This window comes from Periplaneta americana, chromosome 17, assembly GCF_040183065.1.
Source record: "Periplaneta americana isolate PAMFEO1 chromosome 17, P.americana_PAMFEO1_priV1, whole genome shotgun sequence".
NCBI classification, from domain to species: Eukaryota; Metazoa; Arthropoda; class Insecta; order Blattodea; family Blattidae; genus Periplaneta; species Periplaneta americana.
Window position 1 is genome coordinate 117,086,835 of NC_091133.1, and position 17,269 is coordinate 117,104,103.

The 17,269-nt window shown below is 36.4% G+C and overlaps 1 protein-coding gene across 33 annotated transcripts in view; it reads left to right on the plus strand.

The window, feature by feature from the left end:
• CaMKII (Calcium/calmodulin-dependent protein kinase II) overlaps window positions 1-17,269 on the plus strand; it is a 502,734-nt gene that overhangs the window by 319,252 nt on the left and 166,213 nt on the right. For all 33 annotated transcript variants that reach the window (XM_069816423.1, XM_069816436.1, XM_069816437.1 and 30 more), the window contains exon 3: window positions 4,668-4,727. In XM_069816423.1, coding sequence (XP_069672524.1) covers window positions 4,668-4,727 — 60 coding nt within the window. The remainder of the gene's footprint in view (window positions 1-4,667; window positions 4,728-17,269) is intronic.

The window sequence follows — 17,269 nt, forward strand, 5'->3', positions numbered from 1 at the left end:
TCAGTCCTTGACCATTAGAGCGCATAGGAAACCACCGCAGTCAAATAAAGGTCTACTTACATACAAATTATGTGTGCCCTCTTTCCCGAACTTTTTGTTTGTTTATTTATTTACTTATTTATTTATGTACTTATTTATTTATTTACTTATTTATTTACTTACTTATTTATTTAATTATTTATTTATTTACTTATTTACTTATTTATTTATTTACTTATTCATTTATTTCTTTATTTACTTATTTATTTATTTACTTATTTATTTATTTATTTACTTATTTATTTATTTATTTATTACTTATTTATTTATTTACTTATTTATTTACTTATTTATTTTTTACTTATTTATTTATTTACTTATTTATTTATTTACTTATTTACTTATTCATTTATTTCTTTATTTACTTATTTATTTATTTACTTATTTATTTATTTATTTATTTATTACTTATTTATTTATTTACTTATTTATTTATTACTTATTTATTTATTTACTTATTTATTTATTTATTTATTTATTTATTTATTTATTTATTTATTTATTTATTTATTTATTTATTTATTTATTTATTTATCACATCACTGAACATCATCAATCACCATCTCTATTCATCTTTATAATATTCAATGTAGGCTATATTATTTATTTTCAATAAATTGTTATCGTTTTGATAGCCACCACATCTTGTCGCAGAATATTCTTTTTTTTTAAATTTCATTATGTATTTTTTAACATTAATTTACATTTTCTTTTTTGTTCATTTGAATTTATTAGGATGCCGATATTTTAAATCCAAGATTTGGAAGGCTATCATTTCGATGATATTCTGTCTCTCTCTTTATTTTTGCTGAAGTTAGTTTTGATTTTCGTTTCACTTTCTCTTTTTGTTTATTTATGGTAGTAGGCTATCGGTTTTATATAGGTTAGTTTTGACTTGTTCAAATAAGTATTGATTTTCTCAGTTTCAAGTTTTGATATACTTATATATAATTTTACTTCCTTTAGGTTGTTTTGATTTTTGTTAGGTGCGTGAATTAATTGTCACCAATTAATGTGGTATTAACTCTTTAAAGAAAGAAGTAACAGGCGTTGAAAAATGGGGCATGATGAGCCAGGAAATGCTTGTATTCACGCCTTTTCCGGGAAATGTATGTGTTAGTAACAGGATTCGATCAAGTGTCGCACGAATATTAACGCTGTTCATTTCACGCACATTTACGCATGAAGACTAATTGGTTCTGACTTAGCCTGTGATGAGACGCTACGTTCGATTAATGTTAATTCACACAGCACTGTGCATCTGACAGCTCAACATTTCTCTTATTCCTTTACACATTATTTATTCACCTTCTGATTGTACGAATAACAAAGAGAAAATATTGAGATCATTGTAGAAATATTTTTCCTCGATATTTTCGCAGAAATGCACATGCTCATCATCTTTGTTACAAAAAAAGTAGTCTTGTTTCCCTGGTTCTAGATAACTTCCCCGTTGCCTATGTCCTGTGTATTGCGTACAGTCAAGGCAGTCCTGAAACTTAATGATTATCCTTGTATTTTATGTGTAATCCAGTGCAGTCCAACGAAACGGAAGTTTATCTTATTATTTTAATGCATAGTATATCTCTCGAGCAGCAGTTCAAGAAAGAACAATAATATGAGTAGGTTATTTTACGACGCTTTATCAACAGCTTAGGTTATTTAGCGTCTGAATGAAGGTGATAATGCCGGTGAAATGAGTCCGGTGTCCAACACCGAAAGTTACCCAGCATTTGCTCATATTGGGTTGAGGGAAAACCCCAGGAAAAAGCCTCAACCAGGTAACTTGCCCCCACCGGGAATCGAACCCGGGCCGAACAGTATATATAACATACCACGTTTTTAGGGTTCTCTCTAGTGGAGATTAATAACAATAATAATAATAATAATAATAATAATAATAATAATAATAATAATAATAATATTAGAACTAAACTTCTAGGTATTCCATCGTGTCCTGGGACTTAACATTGCCAGCATTTCGTAACTACATATCAGCAGAGCAGATAGATCTGACCAGCGGGGTTGTCTACTCTGTTGGACTAGTGAAATCTTGCTCAGTTACCTGGAGTAGCCAGACATGAGTCCAACAGAGAAGGCAACCTTGATGGAACCTACAGTTTCTACCAAAAGTTTAAGGACATCCCTTCAAAAGTGATGTTTCACTCCTGACTTTATACTTATTAATTTATTCAAATATTTCTGACTTCCAGCAAAATAGTGACTTTCATACTTACGATACTCGTAATAAAAATAGTTTAAGTATTTCGGTACAACACCATACAAATATTAGCAGAACTTATATGGTTTCTGGTATTAAAATTTACAATAGCTTGCCTGAGGATATTAAATATACAAATAATATTGTTGAGTTCATGAAATATATAAAACATAAATTGATACATTTGTGTCCTTACAATCTAGAGGATGCACGTTGGGGCATTCTTGCAGTGGACTCTTCAATTTTAATGTATTAATGTATTCTATTGACAATGTCTACGCATATTTGCCTCAGGCATAAGGTTTATCTTATTTCTACTAAATTTTATCTATGTGAAACCCCCTGATCTTTATACAGGGAACAATAATTATATTAATTAATTATACAGGGAACAACAGATTGGGTTTAAATTAAAAACTTCATTTTTCACAGACAATTATTGTCTGTGAAAAGTCTGTGAAAAATGAAGTTTTTAATTTAAACCCAATCTGTCTATCTTTCAAACTGTGGAATATATAACAATTTTTCTGTTATGAAAACTTATTGAAACATTACATTTTTGTAGAAAAAATTAATTACTCCACAATGATGTACTTATTCGTAGGTCAATGAATTTTGGGTTAGAGTTAGACATATCTGAAGCGTTTCTTGTGCAATTATCACTTTTCATTTTAAAAATTTGTGACAGGTCGTTGACGCGTTGTAATCCAGATTTTTTCTTTCTTTTATTTAGGAAAAATTGCTAGTTTCTAAAATTCTCCTAAGTTTGAAATTCGCGGCAAATTGATCACGGACCGCCACTGTCATTTACATCATAACCAGGCTTCGGCCTAGGAACACAGAGTAACCAGTATGAGGTTTAGAATACACTGAATATAAATGACGTCATGACTCGTGTGCAGTCACCCACTGCAACAGCACAGGTGGGTCCGTAATGTGCATTACCGTTGTGTGTATTGCTGCCTGGCTACGGTACGTGTAACAGGCTGCGGCGTAGGGACACCTGATTGAAGGTTACAACTCACGTTAATACTTTAATGGTAGACATTTATTGTCTACTAGGAATGTACTGTATATACTGCATCTGTACAGAGTGAAATATATTTTGTGCCGTACTGTGACGGACTGTTTGCATGTTGAGACACAAAGTAACGGCGTGCTCCATCTCCCAGTTCACTCGACCAACACAACACTATCATCCGTGCGTTCTGAACTTCATGCGTTTCTGTGCCCAGGACCGAAGCCTAATCATAACATTGGGATTTGGTAAAAACTTGTCAATCAGCTTATTCCCTCCATTTTTAGTTGCGGAGTTTGTTACAAGGATGGAAAGGTTAAATTTATTCCTTGAAAAATAGAGGAAATAAGTCGAAATTCAGTGAGTATGGACATGAAGTCACAGATTATTGTAATGTAGAAAAATGACTTGAGATAATATATTACTCTATCCCAAAATTCACTGATATAAGTACAGTCTCAGAAAAAAGTTTTGTCGCACAGATACTTTATAAGTCCCAGAAAGGAGGCAGTGCATATGATCAAACATACAACGAAACAAAACTAATTGAATTACTGATTAACTTACCAACTTTTTTACTGTGTTAATATTTAGGAATTTACCTGGCGACCAGTTTCGAAGTGTTGTTCTTCATTGTCCAAAGTCTAGTAATTGTATTACCTCAACTAGTCGTTTTCTTGTGAACCAGGTCGCGCGTTCTCTGATCATGTGCACTGCCTCCTTCTGGGACTTAAAAAGTATCTGTGTGGCAAAACTTCTTTTCTAAGTTGTACATCAATTCCGGAATAATTAATATTTTCCTACAGAAATGTAATTTTTCAATAAGTTTTCATGACAGAAAAATTGTTCTGTAATCCACAGTTTGAAAGATAGATTGTGTTTGAGTGAAAAAAAAAACTTAATTTTTGCAGGTATTTGTCCCTGTATAAAAATCAGAGGGTTTCACATATGTATGAGGACAGTAGTGAAACATGAATGGATGTCCTTAAGCTCTTGGTAGAAACTGTATTTAGGGCTATAGGCTACTTTCGAAACGTTGAAAATGTTAATTCCCAGGAATACTCAGAAGTCTATTACTGTTCACATTCGCCATGAAGGCGTAAGTACACATATAAAACTAATATCATCCTCAAGAAGATAAAGAAATGGAATTGTTTCGAAACACGTAATGCGTGTCACAAAGTTTGTGTCATTTTCGTGACACTAATTCTTATCTATGCGCCGTTTTATGGCAGCTTTGACAAAAACTGGAGAAACAGAACTTTCACATATGTGATGATGATATTTATGTTTATTTAATAGTAATGGCGAAGTTGTGAATACTTTATTGTGTATTTTAATATACCTGAGTCAGACACACTTAATTTATCTTTAATATTTGTGTTTCAGACTTCCAGAAGTTGGAGAGAGAGGCACGCATATGTCGGAAACTTCAGCACCCGAATATTGGTGAGTCACCATTAGAAAATATGTAGTCATGTATAAAATTGGATTTTACAAGTATCTAAAAAATTGAATTTCTTTCATTTTATTGAATCTAACGTTTTATTAAAAAAACAATAAAAATACAGGCCGTCGAATAACATGTCCGGGATTTCATATTCATAACTAGCACTGTAATTTATTTTTCTTTTAAAATGCATATAAACTCTCTAAGTTTCGTTGCCTAGCAATAGGCTATGTGAGCACTATTCGTTGTTCTACATACATTCGATTTTTTTTAAGTACGCAGAATGTTAGACTTGATAGATGCTATCGCGTCGATGACTATTTTTCAGGTAGTGCAGGGTAAAAGTTTCTCCGCTATCTCTAGATCCTTATGATCGTCTGTTAAGATCATTCATTCCTGTGGATATCTTCATCGCCTGGAAGAGAGTACACTATCGACAGCAGTATAATATGATAAGGTTACCAGACATTCCCATTTTCAGGGGACAGTCCCCGAATTTTGCCTTTTGTCCCCGAAATGTCCCCGGATTTAATAATTTGTCCCGAAAAATCACCTGATTTCAGGTATGTTCCTTCTTCAGATTTTCAGTGTTAATTATTATAGAGGGGTAGAGGGGCAGAGAAGGCCTGACGGCCTTATCTCTACCAGGTTAAATAAATAAATAAATAAATAAATAAATAAATAAATAAATAAATAAATAAATAAATAAATAAATACTAATTTTACGAAAATGCTGTTGAATATCGTGTCTGGGGTATTCATTCACAAAATAACATTTATGGAATGTATAATGTTTATGATCATTTCCCGAAAGAGAAAAACTTGAAGAGAGAGTCCAGTGTGTTCGTTCAAATGTAGGTGGATGACATTTCTGTGGTGTTTGGTCAAAACATGATAACTTCAAAATACCTGTTTTGAGATACAAGCATTTTTATTTTCACTTTTTCTATAGGGTAAACTAGGGTCTGTTGGACAGTCGGGCATGTTGGACACTCCATACTTTAACGTGTTACCACGCCACTTGTGGGCACCACATTCAGCTAGAAGTCAATGAAGGAAGTAGCCACGAGTGGGGCTACCCTAGTTTACCCTAATAATAATAATAATAATAATAATAATAATAATAATAATAATAATAATAATAATAATAATAATCCATGGCGCTACAGCTTGGAAGCAAATCTCCAACTCACCTGGCTGACAACCCGCGAAGAGTTATGATATATGTAAATAGATAATTGTGATTACACTATTAATCATTATTAAAAGAAGAAAAATATAGGACCAGTTAAGATTCGAACTCAGGTTGCCTGGATAAGAACTCAGCACCCAACCATATGAGCTATGCTGTTACATACTCTAATACTTCCCTATTAGGCTTCTAACAGAAGTATACAGTGTCCATCAGTCTAATTCGTACAGGTGAAAAAATGTAACAACTTTGATGATAAAAGACATATGAAATGAAAATATTATATTTCTCTTTGAAAATTCTGTTCAGTAGCATAAATTCCATATGTACCGTAAACATGTAAATAAACAAAATTTAACAAAATATATAATTTCTCTACCTGTCATTTATATTCGTACACTTAGTAACAAAGTTAAATAACTATACAGAAATAACATGAAAAATTACGTTCTAATACCTGGTTGCATATCCTCTGGCTTTGATCACTGCCTGGCACCTTCTCTGCATGGAATTTACCAATGTTTTACATTGCTGCGGAGTGAACTTTCGCCATTCTTCCAGCACAACAGTTTTGAGATGTTCTTTGGAAGAAACTGTATTTTTATGTACATTTTCCTTAAGTCTGGACCACAAATGCTCGATAGGATTCAGATCGGGTGATTGAGGAGGAGTATGGAGTTACTTCGGGACGTTCCATATCAACCAGTGTTTATTCATTTCGGCCGTATGTTTGCTGTCGTTGTCTTGTTGGAAAATGTAGACAGACGGCAAACCCATTTTTATTGCACTTTCCTTGACGTTATTTTTCAAGATGTTGTTGTAGACCACTTTGTCCATAATTCCATCAATGAAGTCGATCTTACCCACGCCTTTCGAGGACATACAGCCCCAAATCATTATGGAGCCACTTCCATGTTTCACAGTCGGAAGAGTGTTATCCACTTTGTCGGCCTCATTCTTCTTTCTCCACACTCTATGGGCACCATCGGATCCGAAAAGATTAATCTTGGTCTCATCCGACCAAATAACACTGTCCCAAAATTCTTGTTCCTTATTTACATGAGCTTTAGCAAATTTAATTCTTAAAGCTCGATTTTTCCTACTTACAAAAGGCCTTTTTCTTATCCTTCTACCATGAAATCCATATTGTAAATTTTATTAGTAACAACAATGTAATTTATTCGTCACAACAATAATTCCTTTCTACAATTCGCCTTAAACGCTCTCGTCAACAATTGGATTTTCACTCAACACAGTATTCGTTAGAGCATTCCACCGACGACAATGACAATTTACTTGGACTAGTACGAACAACAATGAACTGTTAATCTCAACTAATATTTACACAGCACTATTTACAAATCAGAACTATCAGTTCTCAGTTCACAGTTCTTCTATCTCAGTCACTCGAGTTCACAGTATCTCGAACCACAGACCTTCAGAGACAGTTCACTGTACTCGAACTCGGGTCCCTCCAACTGCGGTCCACTGCACTCGAACTCAGGTCCCTCCAACTGCGGTCCACTGCACTCGAACTCAGGCCTTCGGATGCTGATACAGTTGCGGACGCACACTCGAGTCGAACTCCGGTACACAAGACTGGCTTGCTTGCTCTGTTCACTGGCTTACTGACTGAACTAATCATGACTGAATCTGTCGTTCCTTCGCGTCCGTAATTTATAACCACAGCGACGTAACCGAGAAAGTTCCACGCGTCTCCAAAGATGGCACTCCAGAAAAATCCAGAGCCCTCTCCTCTCTACCAGCACCAGATGCGCGCGCACTCTCGTCGCGTTGACGTAATACACCCTCTCTCTTCTCTCCACCGCGCGCCGTCACTCAGTGTTCCGTGGAGCCTGTGCGATCTGCTTTCTTGCGGGACGCTGGTCGTGAGTTCGAATCTTACGTCGCTGTCACAATATTTATATAGGACACGTCGCACCGTTGATTCACTAACAGTCTTCCTTGTGGTTTTTTGTCACGAGAGGACGTAGTTTCGGCACACTTAACCGTGGATTTGATTTTATCTGTCTTATTATAAAACGTTCTTCCCTCTCATTTAGTATTTTTTTCTTTTGGTTTCCTCTTCTGATTTGCAGTAGATCCACGGTATTTCAATTTATTAATCACGTATTGTACCGTGGAATGGTTTTTATTTACTGTATCGCCTGTTTTCCTTAAAGAATAACCTTTAAGAGCCAGTTTAACTACCGTCTCCTTCAGCTCGGCACTGATTTCCTTCGACTTGCCCATTTTGAACAGAACTGACTGCTGAAGCAAAACAAACCCTAGAGCACGCGGTAATGCACACTCGCTGTTACCATTAAGGCACGGCACCCCCGAATATGTCAACATTGCTCAAGTGTACGAATATAAATGACATACAGTTTTACTTTCAAAGTAATGTTTTTATTAATATTTTTGTTAACTGGGGCTTAAAATGAAAACTGGTTGTAAATTAACGTTTTAAGAAATGGATTTTAAAGCATGGTACACTACTATTAATATATGAATATAATTATTTTGCACATTAGGTTATATTATTAGTTTACATTAGATATGTACGAATAAGAATGATAGACACTGTATCACACACAATAGCCAATATTTTCCAAACGAGGGGTCATTGGCCACACATACCAGGTATGACTTTTATTCAGTACGTCTTATACTTTCATGTCACAAAATCTTATTTAATTCGGTGATATACAGAGCGTGTCCTCTCCTTGTTGGTTCTCCAATGAGAAGTACAGCCTGTCTCATAGCTGGTGCAGTAGTCTTCTGCTTAAGTTGTCTCCAAAGAGCACGTTTGACTACATAGAAACTCCGCCAGAAAGTTCCAGGCCAGAGTATTGAATTATAGTTCCATACTTGGCTAGGATGTCGGCCTGTTCATTTCCGCACGCCCCACTGTGTCTCGGAATCAAGATCGTTTGTACCATGTAATTTCTGGATAAAGTTTCTAGCATAGCGATACATTCTTCGACCAGCTTGTACGCACTTACTGCAGCTCGACGTTCAGATGTAGATATCCGTGCCTCTGTATGATCTATTTAGGTTTTCCTGAGCTCAAGCTAAGATAGCAAATACTTCAGCTTGGAAAACCACCGCGTAATGACCCAGAGGGCAGAGATTCCAGCCTTATGCCACACACCCCTGCTCCACTTTGAGACTTGCTAACATAGAAAACAAAACTTGGAGAGTGTCTACTCATTTTAAGAGATAAATGGCTTACTTTGCCGCATTAATCAGCAAAGATTTGTTCGAGAGTATGAAATCCCAGCCATTTTATTGAGTGACCCGGTTATAAGACAGGTTCAGCTGTTATTGAAATGAATTGCATTGCGCAGTCAGTCAATGATACCGTGCAAAGCCTTCGCAGCTTAGTAACCATGGTAACTGAAATTACTAACTTCTATAGGAGGAAATCCAACGGAATATCGTACATTTGAACATCGTGGAGTGAAGATAAATTTCTATGCTCTCTAATTTGACTATTGAGCTTCTGAAACATCATCGTAATCCATCTGTTCTTACAGCTACAAAATGATGTTACTTCACTTGCTGAGGAAGAAAAAACTGAATATGCTGTATAATAGAACAATACACAAAAGGACACAAAAGCCATCGATTTGGTCTAGACTGCGTTTTAATTCCGGTTGGGTTGATTTACATGATACGTATAGCTACGTCTATTACCTCACTAGATATGGAGAGGTAATTTTGGAATGCAATCCCCCCTTGTATTCCTTGCTTTCCCTTTTGTTCTCCTTGTCTTTCCCTTGTTTTCTGTGTGTTCTCCTTGTTCTCCTTATATTCCCCTTGTTCTGATTGCATTTCCTTTGCTGTCATTGTGTTCTCCTTGCATTCCCCTTGTTCTCCTTGCATTCCCCTTGTCCTCCGTACATTCCCATTGTTCTCTTTGCAGTCCCCTTGTTCTCTTTGCATTCCCATTGTTCTCCTTTCATTCCTCTTGTTCTCCTTTCATTCGCCTTCTCCTTGCATCCACCTTGTTCTCTTTGCATTCCCCTTGTTCTCCTCGCATCCACCTTGTTCTCTTTGCATTCCCCTTGTTATCCTTTCATTCCTCTTGTTCTCCTTTCATTCGCCTTCTCCTTGCATCCACCTTGTTCTCTTTGCATTCCCCTTGTTCTCCTCGCATCCACCTTGTTCTCTTTGCATTCCCATTGTTCTCCTTTCATTCCTCTTGTTCTCCTTTCATTCGCCTTCTCCTTGCATCCACCTTGTTCTCTTTACATTCCCCTTGTTCTCCTCGCATCCACCTTGTTCTCTTTGCATTCCCCTTGTTATCCTTTCATTCCTTTTGTTCTCCTTTCATTCGCCTTCTCCTTGCATCCACCTTGTTCTCTTTGCATTCCCCTTGTTCTCCTCGCATCCACCTTGTTCTCTTTGCATTCCCCTTGTTATCCTTTCATTCCTCTTCTTCTCCTTTCATTCCCCTTTTTCTCCTTGCATCCACCTTGTTCTCTTTGCATTCCCATTGTTCTCCTTTCATTCCTCTTGTTCTCTTTGCATTCCCCTTGTTCTCCTCGCATCCACCTTGTTCTCTTTGCATTCCCCTTGTTATCCTTGCATCAACCTTGTTCTCTTTGCATTCCCCTTGTTCTCCTTTCATTCCTCTTGTTCTCCTTTCATTCGCCTTCTCCTTCCATCCACCTTGTTCTCTTTGCATTGCCCTTGTTCTCCTTGCATCCACCTTGTTCTCTTTGCATTCCCCTTGTTCTCCTTTCATTCCTCTTGTTCTCCTTTCATTCCCCTTGTTCTCCTCGCATCCACCTTGTTCTCTTTGCATCCACCTTGTTCTCTTTGCATTCCCCTTGTTCTCTTTGCATTTCTCTTGTTCTCTTTGCATTCCCCATGTTCTTTTTGCATTCCCCAAGTTCTCTTTGTATTCCCCTTGTTCTCTTTGCATTCCCCTTGTTTTCCTTGCATTCCCCTTGTTTTCATTGTATTCCCTTGTCCTCATACTTTCCTTGTTCTCCTTGTATTCTCTTTGTGTTCCGCTTCCGCTCTTTGTATCCCCCTTGTACTCCTAGTGTTTCCCTTGTTCTCCTTGTATTGCCCTTGTTCCCTCTGTTTTCACCTCGTTCTGCTTGTATTGCCCTTGTCCTTTCTGTTTTTTCCTCGTTCTTCTTGTATTCTCCTTGTTCTCTATGTATCCCTCTTTGTTTTATTGATTTCCCCTTGTCTTTTTATTTCCCCGTGTTCTCTGTTTTCCCCTCGTTCTCCTTGTATTCTCCTTGTTCTCTATGTATCCCTCTTTGTTTTCTTGATTTCCCCTTGTCTTTCTATTCCCCGTGTTCTCTGTTTTCCCCTTGTTCTTCTTGTATACTCTTTGTTCTCCTTGTACCCTCCTTGGTGTTCTTGATTTCCGATTTCTCTCCTTCCATTACCCTCGTTTTCCTTGTACTCTTTGCCATCCTCTTTTACTCCTTGTATTCTTTGTGTTCCCCTTCCCCTTGTTTTTTTTGTTATTCCTCTTGTTTTCATTCTATTCCTCTTGTTTTTATATTCCCCTTGTTCTTCTTATATCCCCTTGTTGCCCTTATATTTACATTGTACTCCTGAATTCTCCTCCGTCTCCTCGTATTCCACTTGAAGAGTCCACTGCAAGAATGATGGATGTCACTTTCTTGTCGAAAATGAACCAAGACTCTTAATGCATAGCTTAAGACGTATAGAATGTACATACAGAGTTATATGGCATTAACACTGATAGTCATTGTCCAGTAATGATCGGAAAATCACAGTTAAGCTTTGAGCGCTAAGCATTTCAAACTTTCAATTGCTTCTCCTGCAAAATATATTCCAAATGACATCCATCATTCTTGCAGTGGACTCTTCACCTATTCTCCCTGTTCCGCGCTGTATTCATCAGCAACCTCTTCTACTAGCATGTAAAGATATGCAGCATAGTAAAGCTATGCATCTGTCAGTTTCTTTCCGAGGTTCTAGTCATATGTAAAGCGAATGCTAGTTAATCCCATGACGAATGTTTGTACTCGTCTTGCTGAAATACCTTCTTGCATCGACGTTAAATAACCACGTAGCTGATACGGCGTTATTAAATAACCGATTATTATTAAACAGAAGACGAACTTAGCAGGATCGTAGTGATTCATGTTATTACATTAACTAGCCGTACCCGTGCGCTCCGCTGCACCCGTTACAATTAAATATAAAGTAATTACATAATTAAAATAGGACAATTGATCCAGGGAACATTCGTGTTTGATAGAGGGATAAATCGTTTAATATGTTACTTACTTACTTACAAATGGCTTTTAAGGAACCCGAAGGTTCATTGCCGCCCTCACATAAGCCCGCCAGCGGTCCCTATCCTGTGCAAGATTAAGCCAGTCTCTATCATCATACCCCACCTCCCTCAAATCCATTTTAATATTATCCTCCCATCTACGTCTCGGCCTCCCTAAAGGTCTTTTTCCCTCCGGTCTCCCAACTAACACTCTATATGCATTTCTGGATTCGCCCATACGTGCTACATGCCCTGCCCATCTCAAACGTCTGGATTTCAAGTTCCTAATTATGTCAGGTGAAGAATACAATGCGTGCAGTTCTGTGTTGTGTAACTTTCTCCATTCTCCTGTAACTTCATCCCGCTTAGCCCCAAATATTTTCCTAAGCACCTTATTCTCAAACACCCTTAACCTATGTTCCTCTCTCAGAGTGAGAGTCCAAGTTTCACAGCCATATAGAAGAACCGGTAATATAACTGTTTTATAAATTCTAACTTTCAGATTTTTGGACAGCAGACTGGATGATAAGAGCTTCTCAACCGAATAATAACACGCATTTCCCATATTTATTCTGCGTTTAATTTCCTCCCGAGTGTCATTTATATTTGTTACTGTTGCTCCAAGATATTTGAATTTTTCCACCTCTTCGAAGGATACATCTCCAATATTTATATTTCCATTTCGTACAATATTCTGGTCACGAGACATAATCATATACTTTGTCTTTTCGGGATTTACTTCCAAACCGATCGCTTTACTTGCTTCAAGTAAAATTTCCGTGTTTTCCCTAATCGTTTGTGTATTTTCTCCTAACATATTCACGTCATCTGCATAGACAAGAAGCTGATGTAGCCCGTTCAATTCCAAACCCTGCCTGTTATCCTGAACTTTCCTAATGGCATATTCTAAAGCGAAGTTAAAAAGTAAAGGTGATAGTGCATCTCCCTGCTTTAGCCCGCAGTGAATTGGAAAAGGATCAGATAGAAACTGACCTATACGGACTCTGCTGTACGTTTCACTGAGACACATTTTAATTAATCGAACTAGTTTCTTGGGAATACCAAATTCAATAAGAATATCATATAATACTTCCCTCTTAACCGAGTCATATGCCTTTTTGAAATCTATGAATAACTGATGTACTGTACCCTTATACTCCCATTTTTTCTCCATTATCTGCCGAATACAAAAAATCTGATCAATAGTCGATCTATTACGCCGAAAACCGCACTGATGATCCCCAATAATTTCATCTACGTACGGAGTTAATCTCCTCAAAAGAATATTGGACAAAATTTTGTACGACGTCAACAAAAGTGATATTCCTCGAAAGTTACCACAGTTGGTTTTGTCCCCCTTTTTAAAAATAGGTACAATTATGGACTCCTTCCATTGTTCTGGTACAATTTCCTTTTCCCAAATAGCAAGTACAAGTTTATAAATTTCGCTATATAATGCACTTCCACCCTCTTGTATTAATTCTGCTGGAATTTGATCGATACCTGGAGACTTGTACTTTTTCAGATTTTCTATCGCAATTTCGACTTCTGAAATCGTGGGTTCGGGTATAAATGGCTCAGCAGTTTGTATTTCAATATCGTCCCGATCATTTCTATTTGGCCTATGTACATTTAGTAGTTGCGCAAAATAGTTTTTCCATCTGTTTAGGATTGATGAAGAGTCTGCAAGCAAGTCACCATTCTCATCCTTGATCACGTTTACCCTTGACTGATATCCGTTCTTAAATTCCTTTATACCCTTATATAAATCTCGAATGTTTTTATTCTTACTATTTGTTTCTACCTCATTCAGTTTTTCCTTCAAGTAACCTCTCTTTTTATTCCTAAGTGTACGACTTGCTTCCCGTCTTTCATTGAAATAATTATCTCTATTCTCCTCAACTGGATCCTGTAAGAATTTCAATTTTGCCTGTTTCCTTCTTTCTACTACCATGCAACAATCTTCATCAAACCACGGTTTCTTTTTCTTAGTTTCATAATAACCTATGCTCTGCTCAGCTGCAATTTTGATACTATCTCTGATATTTTCCCACACGCTATTAACATCTAATTCTTTCTCAACTTCGTCGGAACTTTCTAAAGTGGCAAACCTATTCGAAATTTCGACCTGATAATTTTGCTTAGCTTCCTCGTCCTTTAATTTCAAAATATTGAATTTAGTAATATTAACTTGTTGCTCTACTCGCTTGGCTACTGATAATCTTTCTCTTAATTCTCCAATCACCAAATAATGGTCAGAATTACAGTCTGCACCTCTGAAAGTTCGAATATCTACTATACTAGTATGTCTCCGTTTATCTATCAAGACGTGATCTATTTGGTTGTGTGTCAATCCATCTGGAGAAGTCCAAGTATATTTATGTATATCCTTATGGGGGAATGTTGTACTTTTGACAATTAAATTTTTCGATGTGGCAAAGTTGACTAATCTAACTCCATTGTCACTACTAATTGCGTGTAGGCTCTCTTTTCCAATAGTTGGTCTAAAAATATCCTCCCGTCCTACTTTAGCGTTGAAATCCCCCAATAAAATTTTCATATGATATCTAGGAAACTGATCAAAAGTATGTTCCAATTCCTCATAGAAGCTATCCTTTATATAGTCGTCTTTCTCTTCTGTAGGGGCGTGAGCATTTATAACTATGATGTCGCACCATCTACCCTTAAGTACTAAATATGATAACCTGTCACTGATAAATTCGACCTTTTTTACTGCTGATTTTATTCTTTTATGTACAAAGAATCCTGTTCCTAATTGGTGATTATTGTTTCCTTCCCCATAATACAACAAGTAATCTCCTATTTGTGATATGCCATTCCCATCTAACCTAACCTCTTGTACTCCCACAAAGTCTATTCTATATCTAGCTAGTTCTTTTGCTACTAATGTTACCCCTCCTGTTCTATAAAGACTAGTTACGTTCCAAGTGCCAAATCTCAAAACCTTATTCCTTTGCTGTGGTCGTGCCAGAGAATCAGTCCTATTCCGAGGCTTACTGTAGGAATTCGTAACAAGCTGTTTTTTACGGTGATGGGTTGTTAGCCCTTCGCCCAACCCCCAAGCTGGAGGACCACCCCTTATCGGCTGTCCACGACTGCTTATTCAATATATTCGCAGCTACCCTCCATATCTGGAGGCCGTCTCCTCTATCCGCAACCTGAGGACGCGCCATGCCGTGGTGATAGGGACCCACCATACATGGCGTTTAATATGTTACTTAATTTAAATTGAATCCAAATAATTAAAATGCGATCATTTTGGTCCAGAGCACTCATTTGGTGCAATGACAATTCCTTTAACCTGTTTCTTAATTTTTATTACATGCAACCATAGCTTAATGAAGATTGACATCATTTAGATTTAATGTGTATATTTTATTTTACTTGTTATACAGTAGGTTTCCATTGAATTATGGTAATAACTTAATTTTAACCCTTGTTTTCTACGTATTCAGTAAACGGCGCTTGGTCTACTATGGTTCTGAACCCTTCAAATAACTTAAATGATATTATATTATATTATATTATATTATATTATATTATATTATATTATATTATATTATATTATATTATATTATATCAGAAGTTACTGTAATAACATTATAGCATTATGTCCATCTAGAGAAACTACACTTTCCAATGGTGAAATAATAATTAATTATACAAATCGGTTAATTTAGCTTCATACAAACACAGAAACATTCTCTGTAGGCTATCTTTGATAGCTTTCGATTGTTGCTGTCCAAGGCCCCTTATAGACGAAGTCATTTGTTTTTTAATTCATTACACGGCCTTAGATGGCAGTTATTTTAATTTTAAAACTCATTTATCTAATTAAATATCAGTCCTATCAAAATTTTTCAAGGAATAAAACTTATCGCAAATTATTTTTAAAGATAGGCTACTTTTGTTATGTAACATTTTTCACAAAAATCAATAATAAGCGAGATATTTCGATTTATTTAATTCAGGCCCCCTTATAACTCCCCTTTTAAAGAATGTATTTTGAATGCCATATAGCCTAAAATCTAAGTTACAACGAACTTAATTTATATTCCAATTTTCATCGAAATCCGTTCAGCCATTATCGCGTGAAAAGGTAACAAACATACAGACAGACAGACAGACAGGCAGACAGACAGACATACAAACAAAAATTTCAAAAAAGCGATTTTCGGTTTCAGGGTGGTTAATTGTATATGTTAGGACCAATTATTTTTGGAAAATCGAAAATTACCAGAAAAATTTCGGCTACAGATTTATTATTAGTATAGATGATGGACAAATAGAAAGAGAGAGATAGAGGGAATATGGGTTTTGGAAATGAGATGTCTCCCAAAAATTGAAGTCTGCTTGAGAAATAAATATTTGCTGAACTAATTTGATAAGTGCAGTGTGAATGACAAGAAGATGGAACAGAGAATATTGGAGGTAATACATAAACCAATGAATAGCGAAAGATTACAGCAGCAATAATAAGAAATAACAAACCCTAGAGATGGAGATGTAAATCTTCCGAGAAAAATATGGAGCTGATAGGTGATGTGAAGAGAGAACAAATATTTTTGCCAAGTCCTTGAAGTGAACAAGGGAAATAAGTAAGCCCGTCCAGATGAATTCCGTCCACATTTTGGCAACTGCGCCGAGATTGAACTGACCCTACCTGAGACTGATTAGACAAGAGTAACTACAAGATAAACAACAACAAGCTGTCAAGAGAGGCGCGGAGAAAAGAGGGTCGTGCACTGTAATAAAATTAACCGTGCACCCATTATACAGTATGTCCCAAGAAAATGTGTACACATTTTATTACTGTATATTTTAATGAGTGAGGCGAACAAATGTTAACTCATTCTTATGTTGCTTTAAAGTTAATAATGTTCAAAATGATTACCTTCACTGCCAATGCATTGTTGTCAATGTTCAACAGAGTGAGACATGAACTGTGTTGTTCGTGGCGGGAAGATTCAATTTCATATCTCAGAGCATACACTGTGCTTTCTTTTGTGGTGTACACAGTGTCCTTCAGAGTCTCTCTCAGGTAAAAGTTC